This window comes from Porites lutea, chromosome 14 (assembly GCF_958299795.1).
Source record: "Porites lutea chromosome 14, jaPorLute2.1, whole genome shotgun sequence".
NCBI lineage: Eukaryota > Metazoa > Cnidaria > Anthozoa > Scleractinia > Poritidae > Porites > Porites lutea.
Window position 1 is genome coordinate 14,790,567 of NC_133214.1, and position 17,041 is coordinate 14,807,607.

Below are 17,041 nucleotides of genomic sequence, written 5' to 3' on the forward strand. Positions count from 1 at the left end.
CGGCCCTTTTCGCCTAAGTTTTTTGGGCAAGTCTTTTCTATAAAAGACAGGAATTATTATGAATTTGGCAGCGACAACCGACAAGATATATTAAAGAGGAAAACGCCTCACTTCCCGTTGACGAATAGGAATAATCTTCATCGTGCTTTAATCAATGTAAATGGTTGATTTTTTAAAATCATGCTGGGGAATATATTCAGAAAAGATTAATTAAATTTAGTAAAAATAATTTGCAGGCTAGGAGGCTAAATGAACCAGCTGGTCTTCTTCTTGTTAGCTTCCTGAACAATTTATGTCCTAGGTAGCTGGTAAATGAGCTAAAGAAATGCAAAGAACCGGAATACAAGGGAAGAAAACACATGGCCTTCCTGTAGAAGAAAAAGCAGCTATGACCAGTCAGCCAAAATGTTTCTGAGAATGCAAGAAAGCTCATGGCAAAAAGAATCAACGGTTTAGACTCGTGCAGTTGTTATTACAGGTACTTGGTATCAGCGCGTTTGAGACATCTTAGTCATTGAAGCCTCAAAGAGGTGACGCATGCTCACCACTTGCGCTCAAGATGGTGTGCACTAAAGCTGTTAGAATGTGGGCAGTTCCTCTTTTGCTCGAAGATCTGTGAAAGCACGCGCGCAATAATCGCTCACACAGGTTTTCAAACAAAAGAGAGACTGCTCGCACTCTTAAAGGCTGTGTTTTTAAATTTTTAGACTTTTCAAAGAGCATAGAATTGTTCCGTTTCATAAAAGTGAACTAATTTAGACCAAAAAAACAATGAGGAGAATACATTGTCACTATTTATGCTTACTTCTTTTTGGCAAAACACAGTTCGTTTTAGTTTTATTGTCTTAACTTTTTTTGCAATCTCAAGTTACAATGAATGCTACCAGGGGTATGTAAAATCTGCAACAACCATTGATCCATTGAAAGTGAGTGAATAAACAACACTTTTGCTGGCTGTGTTACATTGTGATTGTGCACGGTATAAGGGTTTTAATGCATTCTTGTTTTAAAAAGTTTGAGTCATTCTTGGTTGTGAATAACCAAACAGAAAACACCAAAGGAATACAAGAGACTTCCCTTATTTAACTTATAATATTCAGTGGAAATTTAGCCTTGTTCAGTGGACGGCATCTCTGGGTTTCTGGGAACGGGTTGAGTGGCAGTTCAAAACTTTCCACCCCTCAATAAATTTTTACCCTTCAATGAATATCAATACTGACCTCACAGACACCCACACACAAAAAAGTGGTAAGGGAGTGCCTGGGTAGCCTGTTCCAGGCGTTCAGATAGTGGGGAGCGGTGCGAAGTAAAAAGGAGCACGAAAAAAAAAAGGGAGGGGGAGAGTTCCCCCTCTAATTTTCATCTCCTTCTTTACTTCGCACCGCTCCCCACTATCTGAACGCCTGGAACAGGCTAGTGCCTGGGTACTTGATGAGACACAGTGGTTCCCTCCTTTCAAAAGAGAGGCCCCAAAAATGAAAATGTTGTAAACAGTTGTGAAAATGTTGGCATTTAGATGAGGTTTGGATGTTGTATAATGAGCAATTCCTGAGTTGCTCCAAGCCTGTGCTTTAAATAAAAGGTGATGTCCCTGGCGTCATTTTCAAAATGAGGGGTTTTGGATATTGGTTTTATTGGTACATCTCTCCCAACGTGTGTTGTTAACAACTTTCGGCAAAATAAAAGAAAAAAAAAGAGAGTTATATCCACAATCTTTCTTAGTTTTTTTGTAACAAGGAGATGTGAAATTTAATCATGTAACTTGTTAAACAAATAATATGATCACTATGATTAAATAAGTCTTCTTCCTTTTCATACAAAAATGCAAAAAATACTTTAAGCAAGCTTACTGAGAATAAGAAAATAAAGGAAAGTTTTTTTGTGCGTCAGGACGTCCAGAGAATGCCTCGTCAATCATCATCCTTTCCGTGCTTGATAATTTTGGTGAATTTCACATAATCAAAGAGGCCCTTGGAATCAACAGGTGCTCCATGTAACATCTCATCGATTTCTGTATCTGTAAACCTGTTGAACAAAACAAGGAAAATGATTAGTCACAGCACTCAGTTTAAAAATGCTGAAGATTTTTAACAGAGGTGCAATATGACAGGACAAAACACAGATCACAACTACTGATCACTGCTCTATCGATAAATAACTGATATAAGCAGTTTCCGTCTAGTTAAAACTGGATTGTGATTTGTGCTAGGAGACTCTTTTACCGTTCTTTATTTTTTGTAGCACATTGACTGGTATTCTAACCTGCACTTGTGACCTGTGACTGCATTTTGTACCTGCCATGTGCAATAGCTTAGAGGTATGGGGTAGTTTTGAAGGTTCTGAAAAGTAATCAGTTGAAATACTCAAATTGACAGGCGGGGGTGGGGGGGGGGGGGGGTTGGGGAGGGAAAGGCCCCCTGGACAAAGCTTCAACACTCCAATCAGCCATTCTGTTCATCTGTTAACAAGGTCATGCCTGGAATGGAGGCATCAGCGTTATCCACAGGCCCTACCACCCACCCTCTTCTCAATCCCTAATTTCCCTATGGCAATCACCTTAGAACATATTAAACAATGCTCCAATTTATTAGAGGCTATTAAACTACCAATAATAGACTAAATTCATTTACATGATCACAGAGTGTTAGATGCCAAAGTGATTGCGGCATTAAGTAGTTGCAACAATGACAATAGCGCTTGTCTGCTCTGGCCCAGTCCTGCTGTCATGGCTGTTACAGCCTCAGGAAAAAATCCCCGCTAATTTGACAAATCATAACTGCCCCCATCCTCCCAGAAGCGTTACAAAAGTGCAATTCCATGTTTATGTACCCGTTAATCCCCCACTATGTCCCAGGGGCTGGGGGCAGTGGCTTCAATTGACTGGTGCATTACTTTTATGCAAATATATGTAAGAGGTAACAATAACCTCTGAAGCTATGGAACAGTCAAATTTGGAAGTGGCCTTGATCAATTAGATGTTTGTTCTGTGGGATAAGATCATGGCTAAGTTTTAAACTGGGCAATCTTGAATAGGTCAATACTGACAGACTAAAGGTTAATTAACTGCCAATCTTGCTTTTTACTTTTCCAGAGAACTGCTATGCAGAACATCTAATTACATTCGGTCCAAAAAACTACATTACCCCCCCAAACTACTCATCGGATTTAAGGATGCGGCAAACGGACAGAGTTCTTTTTATTCCCTTTCGCGACAAGGAGTTCGTCAAGTCCTTGCTTTGAGTCTGTGAAGTCTCTGATTAGTTGTCATGTCTGTCTTTTTAAAGATATGACAATTATGGAGGGCGAGGGCTTTCACAAACGATACGATCGATACTGCTCTCATGTACACATGAAAAGAATTCTGTTGTTACAGACATGCTAATTGTATGTTTCGATGGATATTGGACATTGTTGATCAAACCGCGATAAGAAAGCGTCAGAAAGCAAACAACTTGTTCCAAGTTTATTAAAAACCGGCACAGTAAACCACAACATTCTAGTTAAAATTAACGTTAAAATGAACTGTTATAGTAATTTCGCTTAAAAAAAGGACGGACAGAAATGGGAAATTCGAACAGCGGACGTAATGGAATGTTGCGGTGTAATTAACCGGAGTGTGAATATTTTTGTATACAGCACACTTGGAATGTATCCAGTTCTTAACAATCTTAACATCTGCTTCGAAAATGTGAAAATTCTTCGTTTATAAGTACGGTTTATCTTTATTTTGCCAACGATAACGGATCAGTGAATTGGCAGACCCGTTTTCTGATAACCCGCTGAGCAATTTTCAACTGTGCAATCGATCAACAATCATTAACTGTGCATAAAATGTACACAACATGCGGAGCAAAAGGTCTTTCGGAGAATTCGAAAGGATATGAATTATAATTTCGGCACAAAGAGGCCTTTTATTCAAGCAATAAAACTCACGCTGAGTTTTAAGAGAAAAGCAACTACAACCCGTCTACTTAAAGATTTAGCCGTGGGTCAGTTCACAAACTAGGTCAAACTAAGGGTTGTTGTTTCATACTTTAAAACTCCGCGCAATTAAACAAGAAATTACCAGTGAAGCATAACTTTAGTGCCTTCGAGTCACACTTGTGAAAAGTGCCCAGGTTTGAACTTAAGATGTCTCAAGGACCAAAACATCACGGATGATATTAACAACTCACCGATCGCCCACAGACTGAAGCAAATTCACCAATTTATCTTCGTCCACTTTCCCACTCCCTTCTTCATCAAAGCACGCGAACGCGTTTCTTATGACATCTTCAGGGTCTGTTCCGTTCATTTTTTCGCCAAATAATGTCAAAAACATTGTAAAATTGATGGCCCCACTCGCTTCGCTAAGCATATCTTCCACGTAGTCATCTTTAACGTCTTTGCCGAGAGAAGCGAACATATCCTTCAGATCGTCGGCATCGATAAACCCGTCGCGATTCTGGTCAATCATGTTGAACGCTTCTTTGAATTCCTGGATTTGAGACTGTTCAAACATAGCAAAGACGTTGGAGGTGGCTCTTTGAGCCCTCTTTTTTGCAGTCTTCTTGGTTTTAGATTTGCTGGACATTTTGCTTCTCAAACCCGTGGACTGTCAAGATCTCTAAACGTTCTTTGTAGTGGATTTATATGCACGTCAGGCTTTGGGATGGACAGATGCACACCCAAACGTAAGCACACCATATATGGAAAATGAAATGTACTTCGCTGTGTCAGCTAACAGTCACGATCGTTTTAAGATATTTCTTTTTTTAAAATTAGCTTTATTTCTCTTCCTGTTAGTTTCTCAAAACTGCTATAACATTTCTTGAATAAACTATCGGGTTCCTTTTTCGTCCTTGCACGAGCAAATAGCTGGCTTGTCACGAAATTGTGCAGAAGAGAAGATTGCGTGACCTACCTTTTTACGCGTGACGGGACAACGATGTTTTCGATGTCTGTTGTATTGTTTGTCTTTGTCTTTTTTTCTTTCCGAGGGAAGAAGAACCGCCTGATCGCAGGTCCGATCCGGAAGGAAACGCAACCTCCATGTGCGACCACCAATCCAAAACAAAAAATTTTCAAGTCAAGCCTTTAATAACTTTAATTGAAATCTCTCTTAAACGACCACCTCTCGTAAACGACCGCTTCTTTTTAACCACTTGTGAGCGACCACTTGACGTATGGTCTGATCTCTGCTTCATGACTACGCCACTCGTAGAATGCCTTTTAGTAACAAATCCACCTAGTTCCCAGGGTTCTCTCTTAGTCGGCCCCCGTCCGTAGGACAGGACTCCTGGGAACGAGGTTGAGTGCGAATGACCTTGAACAAGACGTTTTTAATAGCCCATTTTACAGTTGCCGGTGAAAACGAGGCTGGAGTTGACCTTGTTTTGATACAGCCCTTCCTGCTCTATTATGTAAATCATGTTTTTCTTATGCTAACTAGTATTTTTTAAGCAAAATTTACATTAGAAAAGGATCGAGGTTTTTATCAAAACAAGGTCAACCTCAGCCTCACGTTCACTCAAAGGCTAGGACACTAAGCACACAACTGTAAACTGGCCTATTGAGGGTCCCCAATAGCGTTCTTCAATCCGGTAGTCCCGACCCAAAATTTCGGGAATTCCCGTAATGCGGAGGTTTATTTTTGGCATTCCACCCCCTCCTACGCCTTCGTTCAATCCCGAATCCCGAGTTTCAAATAAAGAAAATCCCGAATCCCGAGCTTCAAAAAAGAGAAATCCCGGATCCCGAAAAAACTATTGGGGACCCTCTAAATTCGGCACATGTGAAATAGACGATTGAACCGGGCCTTAGAAATTGCACGCAATACATCCTCTTCCAAAAAGTAGATGTGTCGGGATTGTGGGGTGGTCGCATATGGGAAGTTCTACTTAATGATCATTGATCTATCAAACTATTTTTTCGTTCGTCGGTCGTTATTTTCCTCCCTCCGCAATGCTCCTCTCAAGTTTCTTAAGTAGGAGCGTTGCGTGACGAGACAGAAAAAATACTAGTTCTCGTGAAAAATGACACTATCGGCATCGGATAGACCCCGCTTTACGGGCACCCCCTTTAAAATACGGACACTTAGTTCACGGACAGATTTACTGGCCTTGTCCCTAGCTCTTATATTTTCCTTAAATTCAACCCGATTAATACGGACACTTGCTATGGTCCCCTCAGTGTCCGTATCAACGGGATGTGACTATTTTAGGGAAACCATTTGCGTAATCCACTGGATAGAGATTTAACTAGTAGATAGCGTTATCCATCTTTTTAAACAACTGAGGCTTGTTCTCTTAACCTACCTGCAGTTATACCTGACTTAGTAAACTGTTCATTATTTTGGCAACCAACATCTTCTCGAAACGGGAATCGTCACTGGATTCCTCGAACCCACAGAAACCTTGAGTTGGCATAAAATAATAGGGAATGGGTTGATTTTCCTTTAAATGATAAAACAGCTCGCTAAATATTTGTTTAGTTGTGACTGCGACTCCCGTAGTATCTTTGGCGTTTTGTTCAATACAGTTGAAAAACAAATTCTTCAGCCAATATGTTGATAAAACATTAAACGGGAGAAGTGTTTCGGTAGGGACATCACTGTCGTCGTCTGTCGTTTGTTGCTTTTGAAAACTAATCGCAATTCTCTCGTCCATATCACTTTGCATCTTTTCGTGCACAATTTGAAATTCTTCGGCGTTTGCAAACTTTAAAATGGTTGCACCATCACCAAACTGCGACAATGCCGTTCTACCAACAATAGTTGCTGGTACTGAAAACTTTTCTTGATTGATTCCACCCAATTCATCCAAACAACAAACACTGGTAGTTTCGTCTGACGAAGTGGAAGCCTCTTTGTTACCTTGCATTGTCATGACGCCCTCACACTCATCGGCGTCGTCTTGGACAGTCCCATCGCAGTCACCAACGTTTTGCAGAACATCGCCAAGAACGGGAAAACTGTCGTCATCGAGAGCATAGTTGTCATCATAAACCATGAACTTACAAGAAACAGCGGGATGAAGAATGACTTTGGCTCCAACAAACGCCGATTTTTGTTCCCACGGCAGTCTTTGCATTATCAGCTTCTCCGCCAGAGAGAATGAAAGTCTCCAATAACCAGACTTTGGTACCAAATGGCAACCCCGGAGTCTAATATCCTCAGTCAATAGATAGCTTTCTTGACGGACCACTTGGGGCCACTCTGGAATCGGAATGGCAGGTACTAAATCTACAGTAATCACGAGCTGCTTGTAATACAGACCACACCATTTGATCTTTAAGTTACAAGTTACTGTGCCGTGCAAAGCCCAAGTATCTTCAATAAGGGTATGCTCTGTGAGGCCTTCAACGTACATCTCACTGGGCACCAAACTATAGTCCAGTCTTGTTAATGCCTTTTTGGCAACATCTACAAACAATCCCATAACTTTGCCACTATCCAGTTGCTGTCCGTCAAAAAATCCCTCGTAACTACTTTCAAAGCCTTCCACGTTTTTGTGGACTATGACTTTATCGTATTCTGTTACCTCATCAAATGTAACCGAACATACTGGTGCTAGCCTTTCTAAGCACAACATGTAATCAAATTCGTCTGGCTCACCAACCTTCGTACCTTCGTAGACGCTTCCGGACTGAAGCAACGTGCCTGTGAACCTCGCATCTGTTTCAGCTATTTTCTGTTTCCACTTGGAGATGAATTTTTCAACGTTTTCCCGAATATCTTCAACTTCGTTCCTCATGTAATCGACTGCAACCTTCGTGTCACCAACTTCTGGTTTCTCCTCATGAACTTCTCTCTTTGAGCTTTCAGCTCCTAGCCCCATCTTTCCAGCATCGTTTGGTGCATTCTCGACTTCCGACTTCAAGAACTTGACTTCTGAAATGGCCATTGGGATTCGTCCAACTCCAGGCACGGTACACATGTCATGTAAGTACCTGGAAATGTGTCCCTCTGATTTGGCCCTCGTGTACTCAACCAAATCATCAAGTTTAATTGAAGATTCAAGCGGACCTGCGCGGACTTGGGATGCGGACAACACTATTGTAAAGATGTCGTCTGCAGGGAGGCTCCCCAATATAATATCGTCCAACGCAGTGTCTGCAGTCCTCCTATGCCCTCTGGTGCTACTTGCATGACAATCTCTTAGATATTTTTCACCAAATGGTAGAGCAGTGTGACAGTAGTGTCTAGAAAGAGCATACTGTACTGCCATCCATCCAGCATCGTCTTTTATTTTGCCATCTGCACCAGCCTCTATCAGCAATGTGACAATTTCTGGTGTACCCCCATAGGTTGCGTAGTGTAACGGGGTTGCGTTACGTGAATCAGGTGCATTTACGTCGGCTGAAGCTTGGATCAACATTGCAGTGAGATCCACACGTTTAAATGCTGCAGCAAGGTGAAGGGGAGTTACACTGTTTTTGTCCGCAAGGTTGACACGCACCTGCGGGTCTGTTAACAAAAACTGCACCATTTCCTCGTTGCCCACTTCCACCGCCGTTGACAGCATAGATCGGCCATCCATGTCTTGCGCATTTATATCAGCTTTGTATTTCAGCAATAGTAGTGCCATATCTGTGTTATCGGAGTGGAAGATATGCTGAAGAGGAGTCAATCCACGATAGTCTCTTGCATTCACCAGAGCTCCTGCTGCCAAAAGCGTCTCTGCATTGAACACATGGGGTTCTTTGACTGCGTGATGTAAAGGCGTACAGCCTTCAAAATCTCCCATGTTCACATCGACGTTAAATTGGATTAAAAGAGATATTACTTTATTCATAAAGTGGCCATCGTAGGGTATCCCTGCGATACCACCATAGACAAGCGAAGAGTGTAGGGCGTTGTAGCCCAAATTATTCTGTATGTTCGGTGAAGCTCCAGATTCTAATAACAGGGAGATGAGTTCTAATTTCCTCTCTGGTGCAGTATTGAGAAGATCATCAAGATCGTTCTGTTCAAAGTTGGGCCTATGCCAAGTATGTAGTGCTGTATCACCGTCTCGATTTTGCAGGTTTAGGTCGGCACCCGATTCAATCAAAAGAGAAGCAATGGTCTTATCGCTTACAAAATGTAAAGGAGTATTGCCATAACTATCTCTTGAATTTACAGCTGTCCCTTCTGTTTGCAGTAGATTTCGAACTTCGTCACTGTTGCTCTTTCGTACTGCTTTATGTAGAGACATTGTGTTTCACCTGCGCGCGCACATTTGTTTCATGTCACATGTACTGTACTTGGCTCAGTTGAGTTGCTGGGACCTGACATAAAAAAAGTAATTAAAAAGTGAATGGAAATAGTAGTAAAGAAGGATACAATACATGTACCCGAAATTTCGCATTGACTTTTATGTAATGTCTCACTATAGAACTGCTTGATACACCCCTAACCGGGGGGGGGGGGGAGACATATAAAGTGTGGATTCTTATTGTCTCGTGTCTCGTTAAGCTGTGTGTGCAATCTCAGATATTGATATCAATGTCTTACGAGGGTCTGATAACGTATGAGAAACGACCCGATTGGCGTTCTTTAGCTCCCACTGTATGTTTCACAACGGAGTCCCCCACCATCCTCCCCCAGGAGGGTTATCAGGATTTTAAGAGACGGAAATGATCGAAAGTTTTTTGGGGTTTGAAATTTTGGGGTTTTTTTAGGTGGCTTTCAACCTCGTTCCCAGGTTCTCTCTCCTTAGGGACGGGTAGGAGAGAACCCTGGGAACGAGGTTGGGTGGCTTGATTTACGCTGGATTTTTTTCGTTTTCAAAACAATCTGATTGATTTTTGCCCCCATTCGATTATCCCTGTCGTTTAAATTCCTAGATACCTTCCCCGCCCCCCCGGGCATCCTCCCAATTAGTTTGGGCCATAACACAAATCAATTTTGCGAAAATCAGTTCTGACGCCCAGAAAGAGCAGTAGCAAATTCCAGTATTATTGAGCGTTTTCTACACAGCAAAGAAATTTGCTTCTGAAAAAAATCAACCTTTAAGACAGTCCAACCGGAAATGCAGAGACTTAGCGAATCATATTCCTGGAGTAAACCTACTTAGTACTTGATATTTCAGTAGACATCTTAACCTACTCGTACACTTTTTGTAAAATCCTACCTCACATCAACTACGAGTGTTCCTGTAAGTTCCAAAACCATCGCATTTCCTTCATATTCTCGCGCGATTGCAAAGCGAAACCTGTGACATTGTGTTGATGATTTCGATTGTGAGGGAAGACAGAGAGGAGCCTGGGTTTTATTCTTACAAGTTACTTTGTAGCCTGGCCTAATCTAACATGGCGGAGAGTTTTGAGTGGCCTTGGCAGTATAATTTTCCACCATTTTTCACGTGAGTATTTCTTCTGTCTTGTTCAGATTCTCGTACTTTGTAGTAGTAAAAACATGCAAGTATTTTTACAGGTTACAACCAAACCTAGACACGCGGAAAAAGCAGATAGAAGGCTGGTGTGATTTGGTGCTTGCCTACTACAAACATCATAAAAGTTACATTCTTGATGTTAACGAAGCACAGTCAAGTGAAATATTTTGCAACAAGAAAATAGATCGTATCCTTGCAATCATTATTATGTTTGTTTTTAATGGCAGTTGTGACAAATAGTGAAAATAGTTTAGTAATAGTGTGCTAGGATATCATAAGTAAGCTTATGTGTTGCATTGCAATATTATTGTGGTGTGATTTTAGTCATACTTCAGTTTTTATTTCTGTACAGTTTACAATGCCATATATTTGATAACAATGCATCTAGCCAAAAAGGGTTTTTAAAAGGAGAAGCATTATGTCTTTTAAGAACTAACTCAGTCAGAGAAAAACTTTGAACAAAGCACACGAGACTTTGAACACAGACTCTGTCAAAGAGGCTACCCTTTAACGCTTGGTCAAGAGATACTGACTGAAGTTAAGTTCACCGACAGAAAAGAGGCTCTACGCAACAAAACATAACAAACAAAAGAGATTTTGCTGTTTGTAACTACCTACAATCTGGCCACACCAAATCTCAAAAAGATTCTCATGAAACACTGGCGCATCATTCAACAGCAACCTGAGATTAAACAAATCTTTAACCAGATGCTGATTGTCTCCTACAGGAAGATAAAATCTCTTAAGGACATTCTGGTTTGCGGGAAAATTCTTTCACTGTTGCAACAATCACAGAATCGAAAAAGCGGTTTAAAGCAAACAAGAAGGCAGTTTGCATACGATCACCTTAACTGACTCCTAAAAATGGCAATCACACATCCATGCATTGATTGCAACACAACTGGGTCAATAATTTTTCAGATGTCTTTCTCTTAATCCTATCACTGATCATTATTATAATCTGAGGACTCGTAGACTTTATTAAAACTTTCCGTTCAGTCCAGAGTTCTGGAAATTTCATTCAAAAATCCAATGGAATGAACCATTTTGGTTTAGTCTGACCAGCATAAGGTGGTCCACTTTGACCAGTTTGGTCATTTTGGTCAGTTTGACTGAAATGTCCCCTTCTATTATTGTCCTCAGTACCACTCTTCCTGTATCCTGCTTACAAGTACAATAATCATACACACTGTGGCTTGGGTTGGGTCTGTTTAACTGGAATGTACCTTTCCATTGGGCGCATGGAATTTCCAAATTTTCAAACCTGAATTTTTTTTTAATGGTAAACTATACACCTGTGATGTTGATATCCTTAATAAACAGTCCGAGTAAGTACCCACACCAGAATGTAGATACCATGCCTGGGGCATGAGTAAAATAAGATCATGTGTCTGTGATTTGAGGGGATGTAACTTTTGTACTCTTTTTAATTTGTTCAGCTGATTTGGATACACATTGTAGCAGGTTGTACCTTGTACCTTGTCAAATTGTATAGTTTTATATTTATGTACAAGATTTCCACCTTTGTGGTTTGAGTAAATGCTAGGCACCCTCGGCCACTAAAGTAGGTACCAGGTCCCTGTTTGCACACTTTTTCTGTTAGTTCCAAGGCAAGCCATTGCTTTGCATACCCACTTATTTACACAGTGGAGTTACATATTGGGTACATGTACATGGCACCATTTTGTGCCAGTACCAAGGCATGAGTGCTAAGGCCAAGGGCTTCAATGAATTTCTTCCACTCTTCCAAATTAACAGTTACTTTTAAAATGTTGTATAATCTGTATATACTTAAAAGTTGTATTATTCATTTTTTATTGTAAAAAAAGGCCTTATGCACCTACTGTCATGATGAGACTCGATGATGATGATGATGATGATCATTCATTTTAAAGGCTCATTCATTTATGACCCTTCCCTTAACATTTCATCCAGGAAAACTGTCAATAGATGCTATCAATCTCATTTTAGAAGAGCTAAGGGTAAAAGGTGAGATCTTTGCATCCTGTTCAAATCAATTCTCTTCAGCAAGATTCAGATTCTTCCAGATGGTTCTTGCATTCAGTATTACAAGTCAGTGTTCCGGTAATGCATAGTCACACAGGGCTGTCACTAAGGGCCAGGTGCAGGGATTTCCCCCGGCTAATACGCCACTTGCACATCTACCAAAATTGCACCTTATTTGCCCCCCAAAATTTTGCATAAGCATTGTTTTCAATTTCTCTTGGAACGGTTGTAATACCCAGGAGAAATGAAAAACAAAGGTTATGCAAAATTTGGTGGGGGGGGGGGGGGGGGGGGCAAATAATGTGCATTATGGGAGATGTGCAAGTGGCGTATATGAACATAACCCCCAGCTAGTTTCATAAGGAACAAAAGGAAAATAAAAACCCCAGCAACTTGAAATCTTAGTGACAGCCCTGGTCACATGCAAAAGGCTATGAGATTAATAACACAAGCGAAGGGGGCATGGCCAAGCGGTTAGGGCACTGGACTTGTATTCTGGACATGCTGAGTTCAAGTCCCACCCTGACCGCTTGTTGGATTTGTTCCTGGTAGCCCTGAGTTGAAGTCCTTGGCAGTACTTGTAAAATAGCCAACTGGTTTGTCTCCTACCAGGTGGGATTCTTAACTTTGTTATGTTCCATTTGAATTATTTGTTTCATTATCTCTGAAAAGCCACATAAGGGTAGAGGATAATGAAAAAAAAAAAACAAAAGACACAAGACTCATATGGCAAGATAAACAAACTAACTTTACAAAATCTCCACATCAATCAGGCCAAGATAGAACAAGAATAATATTGTATGGATTGCAAGACATTTGTCCAGACCTCTATGTACATTGTGTATTTTTTCAATAAATTTGGAGTTTTTGAACGGCTGTATCTCAACCAGTAGACAGTTTGAACATTCACGGATACCACAAACTGCAAACGTCAGATTAAAGTTGAGCATCTCTCAAAATAGAAAATGAGCAGATAAAAACAGTTTAAACAATATTAATATGGATAAAAAATTGTGTGAAACTACTATTTTAGGTGAAGAAATTAATGAACAGTAAATGACAAGTAAAGAGGAAACTTGGTCACGTGGTACAAATTCGTGTTTGCTGTTTGACATGATTGGATGCTTAACCTCTCTACTATTAGCCCGATGAACAGTAGCCTGCGTCACACTGACAAAATCTAACTCTGGTTAGTAACACCTGCAAAGCAGCAATGACATCCTTATTCCGGGCCCCTAGCTGTCTCAATAAATTACCGGAAATATCTTTCAAATTTCTCTGCAACCTGATTGGCAGATAGACAATGGCTTTTCTAATTGACCAATCATGGCACGTACTCAAATCCTGGTACACAGGTGGGACCCAAAGCAAGGATTTTGGTGCTGTTTTACAGACAGGCTCAACCAGAAGTTTAGGTATGTCTGTGGCACAGGCTTGATAAACAGCAAACTTGACAATTTTGTAACAGCTCCATGTGCTACTTCTGGCCATCATTGTGAGTCTTGTGTAGATAATACCGTAATAACAGACTCATAGCCAGTACCCATCAGTTTGAAATCAGCCAATCAATTATTATTGTTTAGTGTCTTACCTTGTGTCATCTTCTGTGAACCAGGTAATATTGAATGGGAGGACAAGAGAAAGCAAAGATGCTTTGTCATGTGGAGGACACCAGATGAATGGGCATCTATGATATTTAAATGGGTAAGAAATGGTAAAATGCATGAATGCTAAAGCTCTCTTATTTCTCACCTTACTGGCTAAAACAGTCTTTCTGTAATAAACATGATTAAAAACAGTTAATTTTGTTTCCAGAGAATCTCAATGTTTCCCAAGGCAGAACCAAGGGAAACTTTGAGATTCGAGGGAAACAAAATTGACTGTTTCCTGAGGGATTAGTCTTTAAGGGTCTGGCAAAATGTGTGTTTCGTTATATTGAGGTTCTTTTTCATATACTGTATTTGACTAAAACTGGGGCGAAGAACATCGTTTGTTATACTGAGGACTTCGTTATATAGAGGTTCGTTATATCGAAGTTCCACTGTAGCTGGAAAATGTGAAGCTGGAAATTCATTAAACCTTGCTGTAATGACGGTTGTCGGTCAACATTGGCGGTTAACAGTACACTGTTACCCTCTGATGTCATAGATTTTGCAATGTTGCCCACTCAGCGATTTTGGCAGGAAAAAGCTTCATTGTCATATGTCATGTGACCTCGAAGTAACCAATGAGAGCACATGCTATTGGGGAGAAATTTCCAGCTATATAACAAATCACTTTGTCCTGTAGGTGCAGGAAAATGGAATGACAGACACAGTGTGTACATTGTTCGAGTTAAGAGCTGGTGATGACACTGTAAATGAAGGTTAGTTGATTGAATTGTCTCTTTTATTTATTATTATAAACTTAAGGCTATTTTTAAAATAATCTTGAGAAGAGAAAATTAATTATCTCGAGTCTTCATGTTTGATTTATCTGAAGATGTAAGAATCATTACTGATTTTTTGGTGAATTTTTTAAAACGATATCCACCAAATGTTACCATGAACGTAAAACTGAGATGACCTTTTGTATCTAGCAATGCTTTACTGAAGACCTGCAAAAGCTACATATACACAGACACAGAGTCTATAAGCAACACTGCATTTGTTTACTATGAAATCTCATAGGAGTCGTTTAGTGGAACGTCCTGCAGGGTGTATGCAGGGTGCAAAGGAAGCCATTCCTTGTATTTTTCAATTTCGTGCCCACACAACCATCATGTCAAAACGGAACGAAGTCGCCCCTCTCCTTACCCCTTGTGCAATGTTGTTTTTTTTCACATGTGCATTTCTTGTGTTACTGCAAACAACATTGCAGTAGGGGAGTGGGAAATGGTCTTAATTTGTGACGGTAAGCATTCTTGTCAGGACGAGTGCAAAAATAGGTATTTTTGTAATGTGTCTCAGCAGGTTTTTTCTGGGGTTATAACATGCACTAGCCCAAAAGTTATTTTTCCTAGCCTGAATAAAATTCTGATTAGCAGGATATGTTTCCAGTTCTTCTTAAAATTGAGTTCCCAAAAAACTTCACTTTCGTGTTGGGCAATTTAAGAACAGAATTCACTTGCCTAATAGCAAAATCCACTATTCCTGGGCTACATCTATTGCACACTACTGTCTTTGCACGCTGTGTACGCAAACCCTCTGAAGCCGTTTTTGAGTCTTTTAACCTCCGGAGGCTGGCATGTCTGTTTCTAACCACATCACTGCTTGATCTTCTTGGCAGAGTTCTATGGAATAGATATGTGGATGTTAAAGAAAGCTTTAAGTCAACTTGAAGCCAAAGGAAAGGCCCAAATGTTCGAGGCTCCTGATGCAACTGATGAAAGTGGACTCGGAGTTAAGTTCTTCTCGTAGTAGACTGCAAAACAGTCCGTGTTTTTCTCAAAATCGGTTTAGCATACGGTAAGAATAGGGTAACAGTCTCGCACGCTCGCGCGCGAGCCTCACACGCCCGTCGGGCATGTAGGGCGTGTGAGGCGAGAGACTTTCTCTCCGCCGCAGAGGCCTCTTTGTGTTGGTTCCCCGCGCGCGTTCTATTTTTTCGATTATTTTCTATTTTTATAGGGATACTCAGCGGGAGCCTCTGCGGAGGAGACAGCGAGAGGCAAAAAACGACTGTTCGTTTCCCATGCAATGATTCGTTCTGACCTAGGAGTTTAAAAATGTCATCGAGCTCTCAAAAATCCATTTACAATGCCACCCTCTTTATAAATTTGATACACCCGGTGACTGATTTCGCGAGAGAATAGCGCGTGTTATTGTGAGTGGAAGTGGCAGTACGCCGACAAATCTTGCGCCTACTCCTCGAAGAGGGAGAAAGCCGAGCCGACACGGCCGAAGATGTGTCGGCCTTCGGCTAGTCTGCTACACAGCCGTTTTTAGAGTCGTCACGCAACGTTCCTCCCCAAGGAGCGTTGCGTGACGACACTAAAAACGGCTGTGTAGCAGACTAGCCTTCGGCCAACACTGAAAATTCCCGCCGCACGCGAGAAAAACCTCTGGTACCCAGGGTAAGCCGAGCGTATTTTTTTAGCGTCACTCCCCAGTCTCTGTCTAGTTTTTAGCCTTGCTCCAGACCTTTTGTTTGACTGTTCGCGGGTACTTGAATACGCAAAAATACGGACTGTCTTGCAGTGTATTCTCGTAGCAAAGTATGGGGTTAGAAGAAGAGTGATGACCGCGCTGAAAACGTTCACACTGTGTTCATTTTTGACATTTTTTAAAGTCAGGTAACCTTACGAAATATTCACCGATTGAATCTAAAGCCAGGTCATTTTTGGCATTCATTGTCTTGTGAAAAGTAATGTTATTCGGAATTTGATTGAATAAATAATTAATTTTAAGAAGACACTAGACATAGCGGTTAAGCTTTTTTAAAGCAATGTACCATGTTCAGTTTGTAAATAGGGAACACGTTGAAAAGTAAAGTGACAAGTGAATAGCAGTTAACCGACAGTTATTGTAACTATAATAACACTTTTCTCTACAGTTTCCCGTTTGTCGGCTGCTTGTTGGTCGTCTATTCGCCGACTGTTGGTCGACAGTCTACCGACAGACTGCCGAAGGGCTGTCAGTCTTCAACGTTACCAAATGTTAAGTTAGTTTTGTCAGGTTTCTCTAGATTTCTGTCGGTGT

The 17,041-nt window shown here is 40.9% G+C and overlaps 3 protein-coding genes across 3 annotated transcripts; 1 reads left to right on the forward strand and 2 right to left on the reverse strand.

The window, feature by feature from the left end:
• Positions 1-1,722: 1,722 nt before the first annotated feature.
• LOC140924797 (myosin regulatory light polypeptide 9-like) lies at positions 1,723-4,659 on the reverse strand. The gene is made up of 2 exons (XM_073374803.1): positions 4,176-4,659; positions 1,723-2,025 (listed from the first exon to the last, which is right to left on the reverse strand). Exons 1-2 carry the CDS (start codon positions 4,571-4,573, stop codon positions 1,911-1,913), a joined length of 513 nt encoding a protein of 170 aa, XP_073230904.1. The 5' UTR covers positions 4,574-4,659; the 3' UTR covers positions 1,723-1,910.
• Positions 4,660-5,060: 401 nt separating this feature from the next.
• Positions 5,061-9,253, reverse strand: LOC140925098 (uncharacterized). The gene has a single exon (XM_073375045.1). The coding sequence runs from the start codon at positions 9,174-9,176 to the stop codon at positions 6,303-6,305; it is 2,874 nt and encodes a 957-aa protein (XP_073231146.1). The 5' UTR covers positions 9,177-9,253; the 3' UTR covers positions 5,061-6,302.
• A 970-nt stretch (positions 9,254-10,223) lies between these two features.
• Positions 10,224-15,857, forward strand: LOC140924570 (vacuolar protein-sorting-associated protein 25-like). Its single transcript, XM_073374591.1, has 6 exons — positions 10,224-10,325; positions 10,397-10,542; positions 12,291-12,344; positions 13,978-14,066; positions 14,652-14,727; positions 15,630-15,857. The coding sequence occupies exons 1-6, from the start codon at positions 10,273-10,275 to the stop codon at positions 15,758-15,760; spliced, it is 549 nt and encodes a 182-aa protein (XP_073230692.1). The 5' UTR covers positions 10,224-10,272; the 3' UTR covers positions 15,761-15,857.
• Positions 15,858-17,041: the final 1,184 nt, after the last annotated feature.